This window comes from Rana temporaria, chromosome 2 (genome assembly GCF_905171775.1).
Source record: "Rana temporaria chromosome 2, aRanTem1.1, whole genome shotgun sequence".
Classification (NCBI taxonomy): Eukaryota; Metazoa; Chordata; class Amphibia; order Anura; family Ranidae; genus Rana; species Rana temporaria.
In genome coordinates this window covers 365,259,766-365,283,251 of record NC_053490.1, presented here as the reverse complement: position 1 = coordinate 365,283,251, position 23,486 = coordinate 365,259,766, and the positions used below count along the sequence as shown (strand labels likewise).

The 23,486-nt window shown below is 39.7% G+C and overlaps 1 protein-coding gene across 5 annotated transcripts in view; it reads right to left on the bottom strand.

Moving 5' to 3' along the window:
• Nucleotides 1-23,486, bottom strand: part of FOXP4 (forkhead box P4) — a 124,370-nt gene that overhangs the window by 4,993 nt on the left and 95,891 nt on the right. For 2 of the 5 annotated variants that reach the window (XM_040337660.1, XM_040337661.1), the window contains exons 9-16: nucleotides 19,353-19,455; nucleotides 11,872-11,955; nucleotides 11,585-11,786; nucleotides 10,577-10,618; nucleotides 6,680-6,756; nucleotides 6,483-6,584; nucleotides 3,838-3,959; nucleotides 1,616-1,682 (exon numbers count right to left, since the gene is read on the bottom strand). In XM_040337660.1, coding sequence (XP_040193594.1) covers nucleotides 1,616-1,682; nucleotides 3,838-3,959; nucleotides 6,483-6,584; nucleotides 6,680-6,756; nucleotides 10,577-10,618; nucleotides 11,585-11,786; nucleotides 11,872-11,955; nucleotides 19,353-19,455 — 799 coding nt within the window. The remainder of the gene's footprint in view (nucleotides 1-1,615; nucleotides 1,683-3,837; nucleotides 3,960-6,482; nucleotides 6,585-6,679; nucleotides 6,757-10,576; nucleotides 10,619-11,584; nucleotides 11,787-11,871; nucleotides 11,956-19,352; nucleotides 19,456-23,486) is intronic. The other 3 variants (XM_040337662.1, XM_040337664.1, XM_040337665.1) reach the window with 3 other exon arrangements.

The window sequence follows — 23,486 nt, the reverse complement described above, 5'->3', positions numbered from 1 at the left end:
TTCTGTTGCCATTGTGATTTAAAAAGAGTAAACACAGTTAATTTATAATAAATGGCTTCAGCCAAACACTAACCAGTGAAAGAAATGTTTTTGTGTTATCATTAATATGCTCTGAAAAATGGCCAAGAAATCATAAATTCTGCCAGGGTATGTAAACTTATGAGCACAACTGTATATATCTTATATTCTAATCAGTAGGGACTGATTACAATATCAAAGATTTGCCATATAAAGATGTCAAATGATCTCGTAAGACATTGTTATAGGTATGGAAAATGTTACTTCGAGCTGCTTGTATCCAGGGGTGATCATCTGTCCATGTGAGATTACACCGGAATATTGGCATAAAGCTGAAAGCCTGTCATTTATTTTTACAGGTTTCCAGTCTACGGCTGTCTATACAAACTTGGGCTTCCGGATGCAGTTTTCCACAAAATACTTCCTGCACCATGGCCTATTTAACCGTGTACACAAGGCCTTAAAATGTTCGAATTATTACATTTGCACAAATGAAAGCTGTCACTATATTATACACATAGCATTCAAAAATATGTCTTGAGGCTCAGTTTACAAAGCCTTAGTACCACCCGCTCGATTGATCGCCCACTATCCCCGCACTTACAAACAAAAAGAGATCCTATGGTGGGACAATGACTCCAAAAAGGCGTATGTAAATTTATAAAATACGGTAGTTAGAAAATATATTAATATAGAACTATGGTCACGTCAGTGATAAAACCATGGTATAGGCACATAAATAGGTGGACAACACTCTTCCTTCTGCAGTGAAAGCACTGCAGTATTGTGACCCTTGTTGCTGCTTAGATGTTGGCACAATGATAGCTCTATCTGTAAATTGCTCTGCAGGAGCTTAGGGAATAATGTAAAAGACCTGCTTAGGTCCCGTACACATGGTCGGACAAAACCGATGAGAATGGTCCGACGGACCGTTTTCATCGGTTCACCTCTGAAGTGGCCGTACGGCCTGATGTGTGTACACACCATCAGTTCAAAATCCGATCAGGTCAGAACGCGGTGACGTAAAACACACGACGTGCTGAATAAAACAAAGTTCAATGCTTCCAAGCATGCGTCGACTTGATTCTGAGCATGCGCGGGTTTTGAACCAATGCTACTAATGTACTAACCATCGGTTTGGTCCGATGGGGCAGCGGTCCATCGGTTCGGTTTTGAAGCATGTTTAGAAATTTTGGACCGAAGGAAAACAGACCGATAGCCTATACACACGGTCGGTTTGGTCCGATGAAAATGAACTTCGGTTCATTCTCATCGGACCACACTGACCGTGTGTACGGGGCCTTAGTGTCCCTCCACTTCAACACTGTCTAGAAGGGAGAACGGGAAATTTAGCTTCCAAGCTGCATTTACCATTATAAAAAGGAGGTAAATCATTTTTCTCTGGAGGACATTACAATGCAAAATTGCACTGAACTACTTGTTTATAACTCTGAGAGGAAACAATATTAGCTGGACATGAAGCAGCTTGTCATTTAAATACACTTTTGTTGGTGATATCAATTATATTGCAGCTTGAATCAGTTCTCTTTCAAGGTACAACTTCAGTATGGACAAACATCAAGTGTATCTAGCTTACCTGATAACTGGCATTTAACCCTCCATAGCCCAGACCGGAAATCATGTTTTTCACAAGTGTTGGACTTCTGCATTATTTCAAGAAATGCAAAAAAATAAAATATTGTTATAGATAATTGTAAAAAGCCACACATGTTCACTTGAAAAGAAAAAAATATTTATGTTCCAATTACCTAAAACTTGTTACCGGAAAAAGTGATTTGGTAGAACACAGTTTCTCAACAATTTTACAGAAAAACAAAAGCAGTGATTTTATGCTGCCACCTGCTGGAGATTATTGGCATTACCCCACCCTAGTTCACAGAGTACATGGAAATGCATCATTAGACTAGTTGAATGATTTGCTCTTTTTATCTTGGACAATGCACATGAATTTTCTCTTTTTTTTTCCTGATGGGTACACTTTGCTGAAGAATAAGAGCTGACACTGTGTCACTGTGCTATGAGATTTTGGACCTTTGCACACTGTTACTATGCTGTGAAATTGAGTCATAAACCTCCCACACAGCAACACATGTAGAAGAAATGCATCACAGGACTAGCATGCAATGGCATCACTTATATCTGGCCCTATGGAAAAACAGTGTATTCCTGGATTTATGTTTGACTGAAACATGAAGGCAAAATATCACTGTACTCCTATAACCTAAACATACATACGGTAGTATAAACAGTTACAAACAGGCATACTCCAGATTAACAACACCACACCCTGGTGCAGTGGCCAGAGCATCTCCAGAAACAATCAACTGTATTGTTTTAGAGAGTTTTTTTTTGCAGACCTACTTATCAAAATATACATTTCCTAGGGCTCACAGAGAGGTAAGTGTAGTGTGCACAGTACACCTGCCACTTGCCTTTTAAAAGTTCTTAGCTAGGTTTCAATTTACCATTGCAATGAACTAGTGCAGTAGCATATAAATGGTGTGACCCCACTGCAGTTTTTGAAGGTGATGCTTAGGTGTGAACTAGAGTTTCACGGATACCGATACTAGTATCGGTGTCGATACCAAGCATTTGCACGAGTATCGGTACTTGTGCAAATGCTCCGATGCTTAATCCAATACCTGCTGCATCGGGCCAGGCTTCCTCAGTGTAGAAAGGGGGGGTTGGCAGGCAGCTAGCAGGTGATCGGTGCGGTGGTGGGGCAGTTACAAGCACCGAACCCCCTGTATAGCCTTTTAATAAAGCAACTGACAGTCACTTCTCCTCCTCTCCCTCCCTTGGCTGTCAGTATCTTTAATGAAAGTTAATGCTCAGGGATCGTGCTTGTAACTGCTGCACTGCCACCCCGATCACTCCCGTCTGTCCCCTGTGTATTTCTCTGGCTCCCCGGGGCCTCCTCTGGCTTCCTGTGTGTTCCCCTCTGTGCTCCCTGGCTCCTCCTCTCCCCTCCCTCCAGCTCTGTCAGGATAGAGAGTGGGGGGAAGAGCTGGTATATATGCCATTTACCAGCTCCTTCTTTTTCCGAATGTACAGAGTCAGTGATAAATGACTCTGCATTCCTAGCTGAGCATATTCAGGGGTGTAATAAATAATTAAAGGTTAAATTGTAAAAATAATAATATAAAAAAAAACACCAAAATTCCCCCCCCCCCCAAAAAAAAAAACATTGTAAAAAAACAACAAAAATATATAAATTGTAAAAAAGAATAACAAAAAAATGTGTAAAAAATAAAATTAAAACAATTAAAATTAACTACTGACACAGTCCACGCCTCATCAGTGCCACCTATCAGTGCCCATCAGTGCTGCATATTAGTGCCACTGTCACATGACATTGAAAAAAACTATTGGTAATACGAGTAAAAAGGATTGGTACCTGTCTTAAAAAAGTGGTATTGGTGCAACTCTAGTGTGCACTCAACTGGGTTAAGTCATTCAGATTTAAACACCCTGTCACTTAAGTGCTGTAAATATCTCAGTGTAGCTGAAAAATAAACACTGGATGCCTCCTTCTGGATTCCAAGGGTAAGGAACCTTGAAGGGGTTAAAAATATATAGGAAAATACAACATTTTAAATAGAAAAAATGTGAAAATCATAGAACAAAGAGTAAATATAATACAAGAGAATTATGTACTCTTCCATTATCCATAAACTTGCATAAAGCTTGCATCCAACAATTTGTTTTATACATCTTTCTTTCTCACTAAATGCATAAATCCACTAGATTAGTACTGCCTTGTTAACATAATATGGACTTATTTTTGCAAGAACCCACCCTGTCATCTTTGGCGGCCTCCTCTTTTGGTATTCCAGCTCATCCACTGTCCATACTGCTCCTTTCACGTTTTCCACACGCACAAAGCATTTATGCAAGCTCAGGTTGTGACGAACAGCATTCTGCAGGATGGCAATTAAGATATTGAAAGAGAAGCACCACACATTATCCAAAATACTTTTATACAGGCTACCATCACATCTTGGCACCCATGAGTTAATCTACCAAAGACCAACATCTCTTGTCATGTTTTAAGGATAGTCAGTATAGAATATTCTGTTGCCCTTTTACTCATAATATGCTGATAATTAAACCCTGCATATTTTCTCATGAGCCAATGCCTATACCATTTCTGATTAGCAAGGAGTTAATAGCCGGGCACAAATTGCAACATGTGCATATTACGGCCCTTTTCTGACACTCCCACACACAAATATGACCCCAATTTCAAAGCGGCGGCCCTTTCTCTAGTTGGAAGCCCTGGCTGGAGATGAGAGACTAATTCGTTAGGTTAAAACATTAACAGCAATTTGAGAGGTCATTTGAGGGTCAGGCAAGCAGAGCTGAGACAGATGGGCAGGAGGGGGTATACAAAGAAAATGAGAAACAGAAGCAAAGGAAAGGAAAGGAAAGAGAAAGACAATAAATAACTTATTCGTGAGATTAAAAATCAACACAAATATAAGTCATTTATAAAGACAAAACTAGCTATGATAATAATCACCCACTAAAACATACAATATAAGTAATGAGTAAAAAAATGGTTTCTTTCTTTCCTACGCAAGCAATCAAAAATGAAAAGAAACATATGGTTGTTAAGGACAAAGACATACAAAAAATTGTTATAAAAATAATCTATAACCAAGAACGGACTGAATTAATCGTACAGTAAAGGACAGAGACACGGAAATCATAGACCATGGATTATATGTAGCTACTTTCAGGTGACTGGACAATAGGGATGAGCTTCTAGTTCGAGTCGAACGTAAGTTCAACTCGAAAATCAGCTGTTCGCCCATTCGCCGAACAGCAAATTTTATGGGGCGTTCGCAGAAAATTTGAGCGCCACTTTTTATGGCAATAACTTGTATATAATTAGATTTTTCACGTTCGTGTGCCATAGACTTTTAGTGTGAACATTCGAACACCGTTACTTTTTGTCTGTTCGCAAGTTCTGGTGTGAACCGAACCGGGGGGGGGGGGGGGGTGTTTGGCTCATCCCTACTGGACAACAGCAAAATTAGCTGGGAATGCCTCCAGTGTACCAACCTATAACCCAACCCATTCAATTGGACCCGCTTTTTGCTACTGTCCTTAGGTGATGGGTATATTCCTATGAAGTTTTCTAAACCATTATTTTTTATTTTCATTCACTACATCTGACACTTCAATCAAGATTCAACTGCTTATTGCCTCAGGGCTCACTAACAGTATCAGAATCGGTTACCCTTATACACATCTTGGGAATATACATGGACCCAGCAGCAGTGGGTTATAATGTTGGCTTGTGGCAGTGGATCCTGCATTTGGCGCTCACCTTGGTATGTGGTGCAAGTGTAGTTGGCTACAGAATGCTATAGAGGTCCAGGACTGTGGTCCATTCATATGGCATCCAGACCCTATGCCCACTGTAACAGGTGAAGTTTGGTCCCCTCTGGAAACCTGCATCATGAATAAGGTAATCCCTGTATTTGTGAATGGGTTTTGTTTTTACATATAGGATGTTCAGTTTATGGTGTTATGCCCCTCTGTAAATGTGTCTACTACATTGGCGGTAGCTAACCTTATTGTAAAGTAAACCTTTTTGAAAATTGGTGGGTGGAGGGTTTTTCTCACACGGCATTGCTGCTTTAGGCCCCGTACACACGGTCGGACAAAACCGATTAGAATGAACCGAAGTTCTGTTTCATCGGACCAAACCGACCGTGTGTATAGGCCATCGGTCTGTTTTCCTTCGGTCCAAAATTTTAAAACATGCTTCAAAACCGAACCGATGGACCGCTGCCCGATCGGACCAAACCGATGGTTAGTACAGAAAAGCATCAGTTCAAAACCCGTGCATGCTCAGAATCAAGTCGACGCATGCTTGGAAGCATTAAACTTCATTTTTTTCAGCACGGTGTGTGTTTTACGTCACCGCGTTTTGACCCGATCGGATTTTGAACTGATGGTGTGTACACACATCAGACCACTTCAGCGGTGAACCGATGAAAATAGTCCGTGGGACCATTCTCATCGGTTTTGTACGACCGTGTGTACGGGGCCTTAGTGGTTTTCTTACTTGCCTATATTACACATTGAAAAAAAGCTGTCTCATTGATTTGTCTGTTTGACTACTACTGTACGATGCATAGGCCAATGCAACATATACAGATTCTATTTCCTTTCCCCTAATATAGTTTAATTTTTATGATGATTTAAATTTAACCAACAAAATCATGAGACCTATGTACAAATACTGTATGCTACTTTGCAGCATCATACAATTTGTAAAAATTGTAGAACTCAAAGTAAACCTTTGGAGGCATATATGATGACTATGTTCACAGTACAAGGCAAGCCTCTCATCCAAAAAAAATTAACAGTAGTGGATAACAGTGTGAAAAGCCTGCACTCAAGTAGTATAATTTACGGATCCAACTTACTTTCCATGTGGCTGTGTTTCTCCGGAAGTAGGCAAACATGCGAGTAAACCAATTGTAGATCTCATTTAAAGTCAGCTGTCTATCTGGTGTGTCTAGAATAGCCTGTAGGGAACATCAGAGTTTGGGTAGACATTTTGAATATGACACCAATATATGCTATGTGCCATTCTATTTCTTTCTTATCTCAAAGCTCTTACCTGTCGTATGAGTGAGGCATATGTAAACGGCGGACGGACTTCAGCATTTTTATAAAATTCGTGATTCTGCGCCAGCTCTAAGACAAAACACAGAAAATCAAGAACATAACAATATTAATGACATAGACACAATGGCAAATGTTTAATAAAGTCTAGAATGTCAGAAGACAAAAAACGTTGTGCACATACGGTAGTTTTAATATACCAGGTGATATATAACTTGTACAATGACTTGAAGTGCCATAAAATATTGTTGAGAAAAACACAAAAGTTTATTACATGATAAATGTAATGGCTTGTTTGACCATAGACATACACAATAAGAACCATATGTTGTATAATTCCAACAATGTGCCCAAGCTGAGATATCCATAAAAACATGTGTTTAATACCAATTACCATAATAATGAAAACTACTTAAAGCAAATCACAGTCCATGGGGCTTGTTTTTTAAAAAAATTGTTATACTAAGGTTTGTATGCAATTTGTGTGTGCATTTTTGGGAGCCAATATATTAACCATCATCAAATCAGCCTTGTTTCTCCATGTATAAAAAGGATCAAGGAGCTAACTGACAAATTGGAAAAACAGCAAACAAAATTGCTATATTTTGAAAACCTCCATCTTTCCATAACATTCCTCTATTAAACAAAAGTCCAAAGTGTGGTTAGTTTATGCACATTATAAAGAAGATATATATATACTATAAAAACTGAGAGGAAAGTAGAGGAGTTGTCCTTAGTGTCCTTAGTGACTTCACAATCTAAAAAAAAATTATAGCTGGACTGTAGTTGTTTGGACAAAAGAACCATTTTCCTTTTTCAGTATTTATACGTGGGCCCAGCTTTTCTCAAGTGAGAGGAGATGGTTTACACTTAGTGGAAAGCAAACATGCTTTCCATAACTGTGAAGAACTGTGAAGAAGTAAACAAAATGTGCACTATTTTTAAAACATTGTACAACACCTTAAAGCAGTTTAATTTAAAATGTCATTAAAGTGTTTGTTACCCCAACATTTTATATTCCTGATATGTGACTACTGTACCGTGTACTTGTATAAAAAAAAAGTATCCGGTTTGCTTTGTATTGCTTCTTTTGTGTGAAATCCCTGGTGTTCCTGTAAGTCATTCTGCTTTCCTATTAAAAACTGAACACACTAAGCAGGAGAGCACACTGTGGTCAGGTCTCTCGCTATGCTTTGAAATCAGGCTGCTCTCCTCAAATGATCAGACTTGTCCTGACACCCTCCCCTGCATAGCCTTTCACTGGGAAGCTCAGTGTGTTGTTGCTTCTCCTCCCCCAGCTCTTATGCAGCTCAGAACAGAAGGAACAGAGGGAAGATGAGCACTTATAAAAATGGGGAAAAGGTGTTTATTTATTTTTTTACAGATATTTATACACAAATGTTTTTGCCTTTCATTTTTATTTTAAACTGCATGGGTTTACAATCAGTGTAGGTGTATATTTTGAATCAATTAGTATCTCATTTTGACTTGGTATTGGCCTCTTGCAATCCTTTGTACAGCATAGCTTAAATTGTGAGAGGGAGAAACAGAAAACCAGTTGTACTGCAGTACTCATGTGTTAACAAGTAGCATGTTTGCAGGAGCAGAGTGGTAGAGATATTTGCTCACCACTGCTTCTCCTCCACTGTCCATTCACAGGCTGGGGGTAGGGACAATACGCAATTGTTTTACATAACTGCAGGAAAGGCAAATGAACTCTGCAGGCTGGCTGTGTGGTCTGACAGGGCTGTGTAACTTTTAAAAATGAATAGACAGAAATTCTTTGGCAAGTAATACAGCAATCGTATACGTATTTCACCAGCTTATTTAGCTCTTGGTTTCAAGTTGGGCCTGGAATCAAAAACTATGTTAAGTGTTATACTGTAATTTAAACCATCTATTTGACTAGAATTAGGCCTTATGCACACAAGAATAGAGGTGGAAAGGCCTGGAAAAAACTGAAAAATTGGGACAAAAACTGTTTTATTTTTCCATTTTTTAATCTATAACATGGTATTTAAATATTTCAAACTATATAACATGAAGACCTTAACCACTTCCCAACCGCCGCATGTATATGTACGTCCACAGAATGGCACGTACAGGCAAATGGGCGTACAGGTACGTCCCTGCCTAGACGTGGGTCGGGGGTCCGATCGGGGACCCCCCCCCCGCTACATGCGGCGGTCGGATTCCCGCGGGGAGCGATCTGGGACGACGGCGCGGCTATTCGTTTATAGCCGCTCCGTCGCGATCGCTCCCCGGAGCTGAAGAACGGGGAGAGCCGTATGTAAACACGGCTTCCCCGTGCTTCACTATGGCGCTGCATCGATCGAGTGATCCCTTATATAGGGAGACTCGATCGATGACGTCAGTCCTACAGCCACACCCCCCTACAGTTGTAAACACACACTAGGTGAACCCTAACTCCTACAGCGCCCCCTGTGGTTAACTCCCAAACTGCAACTGTCATTTTCACAATAAACAATGCAATTTAAATGCATTTTTTGCTGTGAAAATGACAATGGTCCCAAAAATGTGTCAAAATTGTCCGAAGTGTCCGCAGCAGTCACGAAAAAAATCGCTGATCGCCGCCATTAGTAGTAAAAAAAGTAAAAAAATTATTTTGCGATTATCGCCTATTGCGATTTTTTTTACTAAAAATAGGTAGAAGAATACGTATCGGCCTAAACTGAGGATTTTTTTTTAATATATATGTTTTTGGGGGATATTTATAATAGCAAAAAGTAAAAAATATAGATTTTTTTTCAAAATTGTCGCTCTATTTTTGTTTATAGCGCAAAAAATAAAAACCGCAGAGGTGATCAAATACCACCAAAAGAAAGCTCTATTTGTGGGGAAAAAAGGACGCCAATTTTGTTTGGGAGCCACGTCACACGACCGCGCAATTGTCTGTTAAAGCGACACAGTGCCGAATCGCAAAACCTGGCCTGGGCATTTAGCTGCCTAAAGGTCTGGGGCTTAAGTGGTTAATGAAAGTATTATGAGACTTTATGTAGTTCTCTCAGCTGAAGACAAGCAAATCCTGGAATACAATTTTACAATTTGAGTAATACTGTGCTTCTCAATGCAGTTCTCAAACAAGAGAAATATGCATTTCTGCCACTAGGGGGCACTGCAGGGGAAAGGCTCCACTTTACTTAGCTTGTGAACTCCATCTTGTAACTCCTACAGTTGGGTGATTGTTAGAATACAGTAGATGATAGTTCCTGTCCTCTCAGGCCTTAATTGACTGTTAAGAGATTACATTTGTTTGACTGTTTAGTTTATTATTGTTAACCTTTAAATGATGCTTGTTAATGTTCTCCACCTTCATAGTATAATGTTTCCCTATAGTCTGGTCAGTACATTGTTTTCTCCTTTTCTCCTCTCAGTAAAATGGTGAGACCAACATCTAGAGTTTGGAAACATTTCCAGAGTGCAATTTCTGCTGAGAGCAAATCTGCAATTTGAAAATATTGTGAGAAGAAATACTCTTTTCCATATGCTACAAGGATGACAAAACACATCCTTGCATGGCAGAGGTGCCCTAACAACATGAAAAAATAAAATAAAATAAAAAACTTTATGGAATAGTGCAAGTAGCTTTTCCCCACTAGTGTTCTCATTCCAGAAACACCATTTCTGTTGCTTTTGGATCAATACAAAGTTTTTCTTCATTAGCAGCATCTTCAAGTAAGGAAGTGTTTCAAACCACTGCCTCACAAAAATACACAATGCCTTCATTTATAGATAAATGACACCTGAAAATCAGAACATTCATCAAGCTTTTGTAGGAGGAATATATGTTTCTGGATCAGCATTGTCAATAAGTGAAAATGCATATTGGTAGGAAGCTTTCACATTAATACCAGAGAAAGGGAGTGGTTACCTGTTCTCATGTATAGTTGAAATGTTCTTAACATATACAGTCCTTGTTATTCCATTTGTAATAAAAAATAAAAATTTAAAAAACAAGTTTAGTTTATTTACTGAGTAAGCTGTACTTTTATTTTAAGCATACTTTTATATACACTGCATTTCACATTCCCAGTGTAACAAAATGGCTTTCAATTTATAAAAGACTACATTTAAAAAATAAATAAAAAAATGTAAATTTAATTTTTTTTCTGGAAAAAAAACAGGGGAATTTTTTATTTCCCCATTGCTTTAAAATTTCCAGAAATGTTACTTCTCTACACGTTAAAAAACAAAAAACACTTTTAGAGGTATTTGATGTTGCCACTGCAACAAAAAAATCTCCCATAAGGGGAAGCTTCTCCACTGACAACTATCAAAGGCAGTCTTTCCTTTCTCATAATGAAAATTTATGCGAGGATGTCCCTCTAATGGAAATATAGACAAAAAATAATAATTTGACAGAAGCGCTCACTCTTCCCCATTTTACCCAAAACAAAAGCTTAACTTGGAGCTTCTCTTTAAAGTAGAACTATAGGCAAAACTTTTTTTTCCCCCATTTCGGATAGGGTACGGGAGGCTTATAACCCCTGTAAGATTTATTTTTGTCCTCTTTGTCCCATAACCAAAACAGGAAGTGGGAGAAATCTCTTGGACCCTCAGGTCATCAGAGCTAGTGTCTCTACTGGAAGATTTCCCCTCTATTATTTTTCTGGGGACACCCAGAATTCAACATTTTCTTTTACTGTCATTTTTTATAACAGAATAAAAGGACAAATAGAGAGGGTGAATCTCATTAATGGGGCAAAGACTATTAAAAATGGATAGGGGTTCTGATCCCTCTCCCCTCTATCCAAAACTAAAAAAAAAAGTTTTGCCTTTATACTTTAAGTAACTGTAGATGTTAGCAAACTGCAGTATTACTTTAACAATATTTAACTGTGACTAAAGAGTCAACTAAAAATAAGGACATAGTGTTCACCTGAAGAAATTGGTGTACAGAATTTGTCCACTATCCTCCTCCGCACAGGACCAATGCTAGATAGGCTTGAAGAACTAATCACAGATGTGCCAGCTCTCACTGGAGTGATGGGTGCTGTTGCTGATGTTGGGGGTTGTGGCAAGCCATCTGGGTACATGTCTGGGGACATTTTGTTGAGGGATGCACTGGAAACCAGGTTAAGCTGAGAGATAATGAAAAGGTGTCAAAGGAAAGTTATGAGCATCCACAAAGGCAATTTTGAGAAGAAAGGGTCTTTGATGACTTACTGGTTGACTGAAGGGTTTTGGTTCGGACGGTCTCATATGTAAATGTGTCATCATGGCTTGAAGCCGTTCACTTTCTTTTGACAGCTAGAACATAAATCTTTTGTTAGCCTGATACAGTTATTAATGCATAGAGATAGATAAGAATTCCAAGAAAAATAATAAATTCTACAACCTGGTTATTCTTGATTTTATACACAAAATTGGTCTCACATTCTCCAGATTTCTACACATAATAAAATACACACTATCTGATAGCTGTAATTTAAGGGATGAGTACAGTTTCAGAACATAAAGACTAATAAGAACATTTTGCCAAACTTGATTTAGCAAATTTTTGCTTTCAACAACATTTTGGGGTACCATTTAATTTAGCTTTATGGCACTGCAACTGGAAATAAAAAGCTAGCTACCAGCCTAAAGATATCAGACTACCTTTTGATGGCAGTGACATAAGGCATAAGGCACAACAGAACTGCTGCCAGCTGGCCAGGTAAGAATACATTGCATCAAGAGAGTTCCCCCAAGGTTGCTACATTGAACATGAGTGTATAATAGAATGGTCCCCCCAAGTGCTGCTGATTTATAGAACAGCTGATATCAGTGGTTGAGAAGCCGCTAACCATAGCCATTTATTAAAAATTTGACCCCCCCCCCCCACTAGTCCATGTGTTACCCCTGCTGCTTATCCCCTCCTCTCTGATCCCCATCCCCTTGGGGCTTTCCCCATAACTCAATGCTTTTACTCCTCTCCCTCCCTACTGCCTGCCAGTTGGCACACAAGATCAATGTGACATGATAGACAGTGGGGGATGGGGAGAAAGGGTGGTCTCTCATGCCTACTGACACTTTAATATCAGTACTGATCCCTCCATTTATAATTGAAGCACAGTAATCATTATTTACTATGTCTTCCAGTTTGAGAATGAACAGGAAGCCTCGCTACAGATCACTTCCTGTTCATTCATTGAGTGCAGCTGCAGAGGATAAAGAGATTAAGAAATCTGTGCTCTTAAAGAGAAACTGCAGTCTGCTCACATAATTTGTAATAAAAACATATTTGCCATTCTGGAGCTTCCCCCCAACCACTTTACATTTTATTTTATATATACTGTGATTCTGTACTTGCCAAATATGCTTCAGAAATCTCCCTCCCCTAAGTCCTAGCTGCATCTATTTTAACTGTGGGCAGCTGAAGCTTCCTGGATTTACACAGACACACAGAGGCTTGATTATTAAAGTTAACCATCTGTGATTTCTGGCAGCAGATTATATTACAGACTTGTACGGTCATTACAACATAAAAGATTATCAAAAGTCCAGCTCTGCAGCTCTCATTGGCCCTCCTATGACTCATCCCCTCTCTTCCCAGAAAACTCTCAAGAGAGCTGTGCATGATGTCATAAGCCTAGGCTAACGACCAGACAAGAAACAGGAAGAGGGCTGTATAAGGTATTTACTGGCAGAAAAAAAATATTTTACTATCCAAAGTTAAAATAACAAGGGCAGAAGATTTAATAGATGGAAAGATGAAGAGATGACTGAAGGTCCACTTTAATCTCTTTCTCGATCTTAAAACTGAAAGATCAAGAGTCTGTTTAGACCCTCCCTCATCTTGGAAAGGCCCTCTTCCCCAACAGGACTGTAAGAATTTTTTTTTTTTTAAAGTGAGAAAAAAAGAAAACTGAAATAAAGTCACATTCACATTTAGAACATATTTCTACATGTAAGAGTCACTGGTGTTTGCTTACAGCCACTGAAAGCATCCTGTAAAAATCAATGCCAGTCTGATGCCATGGCTGTACGCATGTAGCCATATGTTTTAGATGCAAACTGGGACACTCATACATCGTGTAACAGCTGCTGCCTGTGGCTGTACAGGAAATTCTGTGACAGCCCAGGCGCAGAAGTGCACTTGTTTTTTGATGCTGTACAGCCCTTTGCAGATGTTTGAATGGGCCCAAAAACACCCCCCACACACAAACTACTCAAACAGAACACAACATACATGTGTACCACAAACATAATGGGCCTGGTGTGCACTGTGCCCAAGTTCTGTAGTGTATCATTATTTACTGTCCTTTTTTTTCCCCTTTTTCAAAATTACATTCACTCAATGCTATTGCACCTAACATTGTGACACATTTGCATGCATTGCAATGCACTGTGGTGCATTAAATTGTTTGTCTGCATCATTTTAACACTATGCAAACCAGTGCAGTGCACACGTGCGCAGTGCAGGCATTACCATAGCACTTACAGTAAGGGAAAAAGGTATTTGATCCCCTGCTGATTTTGTACGTTTGCCTACCGATAAAGAAATGATCGGTCTAGAATTTAATTTGGTAGGTTTATTTTAACAGTGAGGCCCCGTACACACGACCGAGTTTCTTGGCAGAATTCAGCCAGAAACTCGATCGGAGCCGTATTCTGCCGAGAAACCTGGTCGTGTGTACACTTTTGGCCGAGGAAACCGACGAGGAACTCGTCGAGCCAAATAGAGAACATGTTCTCTATTTCCTCATTAGTCAATGAGGAAACTTGGTTCGCCGAGATGCTCGGGGGCTTCACAAGGAACTCGACGAGCAAAACGGTGTGTTTTGCCCGTCGAGTTTCTCGGACGTGTGTACGGGGCCTGAGAGACAGAATAACAACAAATTATCCAGAATAAAGTTATAATTTGATTTGCATTTTAATGAGTGAAATAAGTATTTGACCACTTTGCAAAACAGTACTTGGTGGCAAAACACGTGCTGGCAATCACAGAGGTCAGGCGTTTCTTATAGTTGGCCATCAGGTTTGCACACATCTCTGGAGCAATTTTGTCCCAATCCTCTTTGCATATCCCCGCCAAGTCATTAAAGTTTCAAGGCTGACGTTTGGTAACTCAAACCTTCAGCTCCCGGCACATATTTTCTATGGTATTAAGGACTGGAGACTGGCTAGGCCACTCCAGGACCTTAATGTGCTTCTTCTTCAGCCATCCATGACCCATTTTCAATGCCCTGGCTGAGGGAAGAGGGTTCTCACCCAAGATTTGATGGTACATGGTCCCGTCCATCGTCCCTTTAATGTGGTAAAGTTGTCCTGTCCCCTTAGCAGAAAAATACCCCCATAGCATAATGTTTCCACCTCCATGTTTGACGGTGTGGATGGTGTTCTTGGGGTCATAAGCAGCATTCCTCCTGCTCCAAACATGGCACGTTGATTTGTAGCCAAAGAGCTCGATTTTGGTCTCATCTGACCACAACACTTTTACCCATTTCTCCTCTGAATCATTCAGATGTTCATTAGAAAACTTTAGACGGGCCTTCACATGTGCTCTCTTGAGCAGGAGGACCTTGCGGGTGCTGTAGGATTTCAGTCCTTCACAGTGTAGTGTGTTATCTATTGTTTTCTTGGTGACTATGGTCCCAGTTGCCTTGAGATCATTGACAAGATTCTACCGTGTAGTTCTGGGCTGATTTTTCACCTTTCTCATGATCATTGAAACTCCACAAGGTGAGATCTTGCATGGAGCCCCAGACCGAGGGAGATTAAGATATTTTGTGTTTCTTTAATTTGTGAATAATCGCACCAACTGTTGTCACACTCTTGTCCCTGACATCCTTACACAGCTCTTTGGTCTTGGCCATGTTGGAGAGATTGGAATCTGATTGACTGATTGCTTCTGTGGACAGGTGTCTTTTATACAGGTAACAAGCTGGGAGTCAGAAATCTTTCTAATTGATAGGAAATTAAAATGCAAAACAATTTATAACTTTTTAAAATGTGTTTTTTTTGGGGGGGGGGGGGGGGATATTTTTGTTGTTATTCTGTCTCTCACTGTTAATATAAACATACCATTAAATGATAGACTGATCATTCCTTTGCCAGTGGGCAAACTTACAAAATCAGCAGGGGATCAAATGCTTTTTTCCCTCACTGTAGGTGCAAGGCCAACCTCCCAATTTTTAGCATAATTTGTGTATTTACAGTTTTAAAGTTCTTTCGATTTTCACCATTTTGCAAAAATGCATAAATTCAAAATAAAATTGGGAATTGATGTTATTTCAGAATCATACTCACCTAGTTGGATGCTGCATTTGTCCCCCACCGGGGATACACGGAGCGGGGGGGGAGAGATCAAGAGACATGCAGATACAGTATGGTTCTCATTACATCTGTATGTCTCTTTCTCTCCCGCCCCTCCCCCCCCCCGCTCTGTGTATGGTTCTCATTACATCTGTATGTCTCTTTCTCTCCCGCCCCCCCACTCTGTGTATGGCTCCTCTCGTCACTTCCGTGACGAATTGTGATGGGTTCACTGAAGGGTAGTGTCGTAAATCCCCTGGAACGCATCACATTTGCCGTTGGAACGCATTGCGCATGCGCAGTTGGCCGCCACGTGACTTCCGCAGCATTCTGCGATAGGGAGCAGAATATGACACTGCACCGACTCCAAGGCTGAGAACTGAGCAATCAAACACTGCCGTGTCTGTCAGTCACTGTTGTCTGCTCTCCCCCTCCATATGGTTGTGATCTTTCGTGAGCCTAGACCGGCTCTGTGTTGTCAGCCGACAGCTGTCTGCTTATAACAGATCACAGTTGTGCAGAATGAACTGCACTCATGTGATCCACAGGAGAAGTACAGCAAAACAAGCTTTTGCTGTACTTGTCCTTTAACTTGATACTATTTAGGATTTTAGACTTTAGTAGGAATTTAATAAGTTAAGTTGTGTTTGTAAGTTGTCAATTCGATCAGGCGTTTTAGTCATTATGGTGTATATTTATTTAATTTGCCAGAATATTAATTTATTCTTGCCATTGAAATGAATGACTGCTCAAGCGCTGAACATGACTAGCGTTAAAACACGTTTACACGCGTTTAGATGTGTTGGGCACTTTTTTTGCTCCTCTCCTGAACACACAAGTGAATTTTTTTTGTTCTGCCTCTTAACTCTCCTGCCCCTAAATTACTGTAAACAGAGGGGCGTTTAGAGGCAGAAAAAAAGCCAATTACCCTTAAAAGCTGCATTTTTGATGCCCAGTGTGCAAAAGGCCTAAAGGATATCTATGACTCTTTATGAGTTCCAGGGAATGATTGTTGTTGTAAACATAGAGCCATTTTCTCCACCTTCTGTTTGGACCATTCCCTGCTGCCAACTCATTCAATGTTTAATGAAAAATAATAAAAATCCATTCATTGAGTACTATGATGTGAATTTAGGACCACCTTCTCATTCATATTCTAATGAAAAGACTACATTAAAAAAAATTAGATTATGAATGAGAAGGTAAACTGAGGTTTTAAGGTACCTTCAATAGCTTCTAAGTGTATTTTATCTATATTATTATTATTATTATTATTATTATTTGTATACCGTTTGTTTTATTGAGAAATTGAGTTTGTTTGTTATTTCGCTCCTTTTTTGGTGTATTTTATTGTTGTTTGATAAGTCAACCTTAAGGCAGAGTTCCACCCAAAAGTGGAAATTTCTGTGCCCACTTCCGGAAACCACAGCCGCGGATATTGACGTTATTTTGCTTGGCTGACCACTTGGCTCCCTCCTTCTCCCCTGTCGATGGGACAGTAGGACAGAAGAGCGGAGCCTCGTGCATTTGCTGTAGGGTTCTCTGCGAGAAGCCGTAAGGCTACGTTGCCGGGTTCCCTAACCCGCAATGGCGGCGGCATGCAACCGACAGCCGATGGAAACTTCAGCTGCGGTGCCGACATCGCTGGACTCCAGGACAGGTAAGTGTCCTATTATTAAAAACCAGCAGCTGCAGTATGTGTAGCTGCCCTCTTTTAATTTTTGAAGCGATGGGCGGACCTCTGCTTTAAACCTCACATAATTTCACCTTTTTTTCTTAATGCCAATGCATTTTACCTACAGGTGCATCTTAAAAAATAGAATATCATCAAAAAGTTAATTTATTTCAGTAATTCAGTTCAAAAAGTGAAACTCATATTATATAGATTCAATACACACAGATACAAGCTGAAGGCCTCTATAAAAAAAAACCTGGCCTTCCATAACACCTCAGCAGTGCCACAGGCTGATCGCCTCCATGCTACATTGCACTGATGCAGTAATTCATGCAAAAAGAGCCCTGACCAAGTATTGAGTGCATACTATACTGTACATGGACATACTTTTCAGCAAGTCAACATGTGTATTAAGAATCTTTTTTCTTTTATTGGTTTTATGTAATATTCAAATTTTCTGAGTTACTGAATTTTGGGTTTTCACTATCTGTAAGCCATAATCATCCAAATTACAATAAGGAAATGTTTGAAATATGTCACTCTGTGTGTAATGAATCTATATAATATATGAGTTCACTTTTTCATATTAAGTACTGAAATAAATTAACCTTTTGATGATAATCTATTTTTTTAAGATGCACCTGTATAGGTAAAACTTATAGGAAAATTGGTGAATTTCAGTTATCCCTAATTCTCAGATTGCAGAATCCAGTAGCCTCCCTGGCGGTATGATTATTATGTTTTGCATAGAATTTGGCATTTTATATGGTAGGCCTGTAATTCTTAGTAATAACACACTTAAACCTGTCCAAACAAGAGTCTAATAGACATCCCGGGTATGATAAAGTTTGAAACATGAAATCATAAATTATAATATAATAAATAATTATAACAAATAATATTATAATAATAATACAATTCATTTTCCCACCAATCACTATCGCTCAAAGTGTTCTAATTTAGTATTGCTGTTTTCTAGCTGGTCTAAAACCACTTTTGACGTAAAGGGACACTTTTTGGTTGCCATGGACATTTTCAAGTTTCCAGGCAGAAAGAACATTATATATAATATAAAAGTGCATGCAGGGCACTGGACAAAGCACTAGGGACAAACGGGAGGTGAAATTATTTGATACAGTAAAGAAATCTGTAAGATTACACTGTACTGTATGTGTTATGTTTGTTTTACTTTTTGAATCTGCTGCCTGGCTCCACCCCATGCATCGCAACGCTTGAAGGAAACACAGCGGCGGGGGGGGGGGGGGGGGGACGACATCGCAGGATCCTGTTGAAAAGGGAAGTATGCCGTACCAGGATTCTGCAATGCAATCTCGAGTGTGGCTCGGGTTACCGCTAATGATAATGAAATTTAACCCTGAGCCACACTCAGGAATACCGCCAGGGAGGTTAAGTGTGTGCATATCTAAAACCAGGGATCAGCTTCGGGCGAGAGCCTTTTTGGTGCTTTCAGATTGTTGTGACTCAGTTTGACCTCAAACTTAAAAAACAACCTCAGTTGTAACTTACTTCTACACCAGGCGTGCCTCTAAACCTGTTCTTAATCCGATTGTAGAAGACAAGCTAGGGACATCTAGCAATATAAAAATGTATGAATTCAATTCTGTCTATAGATTAAAGTGATAGCAATGGTGCCATCTTTGCAGGTTCACACAGTCCATGGATAATCACAGGATATGAACATGCAGATTTATATCACAAGGTATTAATTGTTCACCTGTATTTCCAGTTGCTGAACCACCTGCATCTGCACCCGACACTGTGCTGTGCTGCGGTCATCCAATGCGTGTTCTGTATTCAGATGTCTGCATAGTTCACACATATATAAAGGAGTAAATACTGTTAAACAGTGGTTCCACTTATAACAAACATCACTGTACCTAACATTGCCAGCAGTTAGCCAGTCACATCAATACACATTTTAGATTCTTCTTATACTTGATGACAGTCAAATGAACCCGCGGGGTGGCCACTGATCAAAAATGGCAGACTAATAGTGCAAAAACCTTTAAAGAAAATGTGAGGCCTATAGTAAACTATGGCATTTTCTTTAGCTTCATGAATGAGGTGAAGCTTTGCTGACTTCCATCAGTGTTTACTTTTATGACAGAAAAAAAATACCTTGCAACTACCTTTTGCCTTTTGTAAATCAACCCCAGTGTCTCTAAATAAAAACACGCAGCTGTCAAAAACATGCAGAAAAAGCAAAGTGCATGATACCTCAATTTCATATGTACACAGAAAGGCAATCAAATGTGCAATATGTAGAACAGAGAAAATAATTTATTTATGCCTTAACCTCCCTGGCGGTATGATTATGTCAGATTTTTAATGCTGAAAGCGGTACATTGTTTTGCATGGAAATTTTGGCATTTTATATCCACTTAAGGACCGCCTCATGTAAATATACGTCAGCAGAATGGCACGGACAGGCACATGCACGTACCTATACGTCCTCTGCTTGACGTGGGTCGGGGGTCCGATCGGGACCCCCCCCCCAGGTACATGCGGCGGTCCTTAAGCCTCGGGGAGCGATCCGGGACGACGGCACGGCTATTCGTTTATAGCCGCCCCGTCGCGATCGCTCCCCGGAGCTGAAGAACGGGGAGAGCCGTATGTAAACACGGCTTCCCCGTGCTTCACTATGGCGGCGCATCGATCGAGTGATCTCTTTTATTAGGGAGACTCGATCGATGATGTCAGTCCTACAGCCACACCCCCCTACAGTTGTAAACACACACAAAGTGAACACTAAATGTTACAGCGCCCCCTGTGTTTAACTCCCAAACTGCAACTGTCATTTTCACAATAAAGAATGCAATTTAAATGCTTTTTTTGCTGTGAAAATTACAATGGTCCCAAAAATGTGTCAAAATTGTCCGAAGTGTCCACCATAATGTCGCAGTCACGAAAAAAATCGCTGATCGCCGCCATTAGTAGTAAAAAAAAAAAAATGCAATAAAACTATCCCCTATTTTGTAAACACTATAAATTTTGCGCAAACCAACCGATAAACGATTGTGATTTTTTTTTACCAAAAATAGGTAGAAGAATACGTATCGGTCTAAATTGAGGAAAAAAAATGTTTATATATGTTTTTGGGGGATATTTATTATAGCAAAAAGTAAAAAATAGTGCATTTTTTTCAAAATTGTCGCTCTATTTTTGTTTATAGCGCAAAAAATAAAAACCGCAGAGGTGATCAAATACCACCAAAAGAAAGCTCTATTTGTGGGGAAAAAAGGATGCCAATTTTGTTTGGGAGCCAGGTCGCACGACCGCGCAATTGTCTGTTAAATCAACGCAGTCCCGAACTGTAAAAACCCCTTGGGTCTTTAGGCAGCATATTGGTCCGGGGCTTAAGTGGATATGTTAGGCCTGTAATTCCTAGGCATAACACACTTAAATCTGTCCAACAAGAGTCTAGTAGACATTCCAGGTATGATAAAGTTTGAAACACTAAATCATAAATTATAATATAATAAAGAACTATAAATAATTATAACAAATAATAATAATAAAATGTATTCAATAATGTAATCAAATCAAAAACACTGAAATTTGCTCACTTGCAGAATTGTAGCTGTCATTACTTTCAGTGTTTGATGACGAATTGCCCTATGAATCACTATCGCTCAATTCTAATTTATTATCGCTGTTTTTTAGCTGGTCTAAAACTGCTTTTGACGTAGAGGGACACTTTTTGGTTGCTATGAACAATCTTAAAGTGGAGGTTTACCCTATAAAAAAATTCTAACACTACATCCAGCCCAGTTCTGCATATAAAATGACACTGACCTTTTTTTTTTTTTTTTGCCATAGATAGTGTTAATCCTTAGAATTCACCGCGGTTTCCGGGTAGGGAATCCCGCGGGAGTGGGCGTTCCTATTGACATGCCAATTGATTGACATGCTAAACGACGGCGCACACATCGCGTCACGACTTCCCGAAGGAAGCTCGGGTCGGCTCGGCTCTATTCGGCGCCTGCGCAGTGGTGCCGAATAGAGCCTAGCCGACCCGAGCTTCCTTCGGGAACTCGTGACGCGATGTGTGCGCCGTCGTTTAGCATGTCAATCAATTGGCATGTCAATAGGAATGCCCACTCCCGCGGGATTCCCTACCCGGAAGCCGCGGTGAATTCTAAGGCTTAGAGCTATCTACGGCAAAAAAAAAAAAAAAAAGTCAGTGTCATTTTATATGCAGAACTGGGCTGGATGTAGTGTTAGAAATGTTTTATAGGGTGAACCTCCACTTTAAGTTTCCAGGCAGAAAGAACAGTATATATAATATAAAAAACTACATGCAGGGACAAAAGGTAGGTGAAATTATTTGATACAGTAATGTAATCTGTAAGATCAAAGTGTACTGTATGTGTTAAGTGTTTTTAACTGTTTGAATTTGGCCAAGCAACGCACAGGGACAGAGCCCGGCACTGTGATGAATCGAGCAGAGGACACAGCTCGCACACACAGCGGGGGGACATTGCAGGATCCTGGGGAGAAGGTAAGTAACTTCGCTCGTAGTTACCGCTTTTGGTATGGAAAATTCACCCTGAGCCACACTCGGGAATACCGCCAGTGAGGTTAAAGTAGTTGTAAAGGCAGACGTTTTTTTTTAACTTAATGCATTAAGATAAAAAAAAATTCTGTGTGCAGCAGCCTCCTAATACTTACCTGAGCTCCCTCTTGATCCAGCGATATTGCACGAGAGACTCGGCTGTCCAGAACTCCCCCTCCTCATTGGCTGAGACAGCAGTGAAGCACCATTGGCTCCCGCTGCTGTCAAAGTCAGTGAGCTGGCACTTGGCAGGAGGGAGAGGCCAGGAATGCTGAAGAGGCACCTGAGAAGAGGAGAATCAGGGCTGCTCTGTGCAAGAAACTACTGCACAGAGCAGGTAAGTATAACATGTTTGTTTTATTTTTAATAAATAAAAAAAAAAAATTTTAGTATCTTTAACTACTTCGGCCCCGGAAGATTTTATCCATTAGCATTTTTTGCGATACAGCACTGCTTCGCTTTAACTGACAGTTGCGCGGTCTAACAACGCTGTAAGCAAAATTCGTCATTTTTTTCCACAAATAGAGCTTTCTTTTGGTGCTATTTGATTCATTTTTTGCGCTATGAACAAAAAAAGACAGACAATTTTGAAAAAAAGGCTATATTTTTTACTTTTTGCTATAATAAATATCCCCCAAAAATATATAAATGATAAATATATATGTATTCTTCCACATATTTTTGGTAAAAAAAAAAAACTTGCAATAAGTGTATATTGATTGGTTTGCGCAGAAGTTATAGCGTCTACAAAATAGGGGATGGATTTATGGAATTTTTATTATAATTTTTTTTGCTATTTTTTGCACTAGCACTTTATTCATTTATTCATTTATGCATTTATTTATTTATATTATTTTCGCATTAAGTTGCGACTCCTAGCGCAACTCATCTTTTTTCTTTTTACTTTTTGCGTGTATATCACATGTTTAGCGTTGCTGCTGGAATTACTCACTATTTATTTATTCACTTATCCATTTGAAATTCATTTATATTCATTCTCCTAGCGCGAGGAAAACCCCCCCTCTTTCAATTTTTTTTATTAGTAATGGCGGCGATCTGCGATTTTTATTGGGACTGCGACATTACGTCAGACAGATGGGACACTTTTAACACTATTTTGGAACCATTGACATTTATACAGCGAGCAGAGCTAAAAATAGCCACTGATTACTGTATAAATGTCCCTGAAAGGAAGGGTTTAAACACTAGGGGGCGATCAAGGGGTTAAGTGTGTTTCCTCAGCTACCACTGACATGACAGATCACTATTCCCGATGACAGGGAACAGGAGATC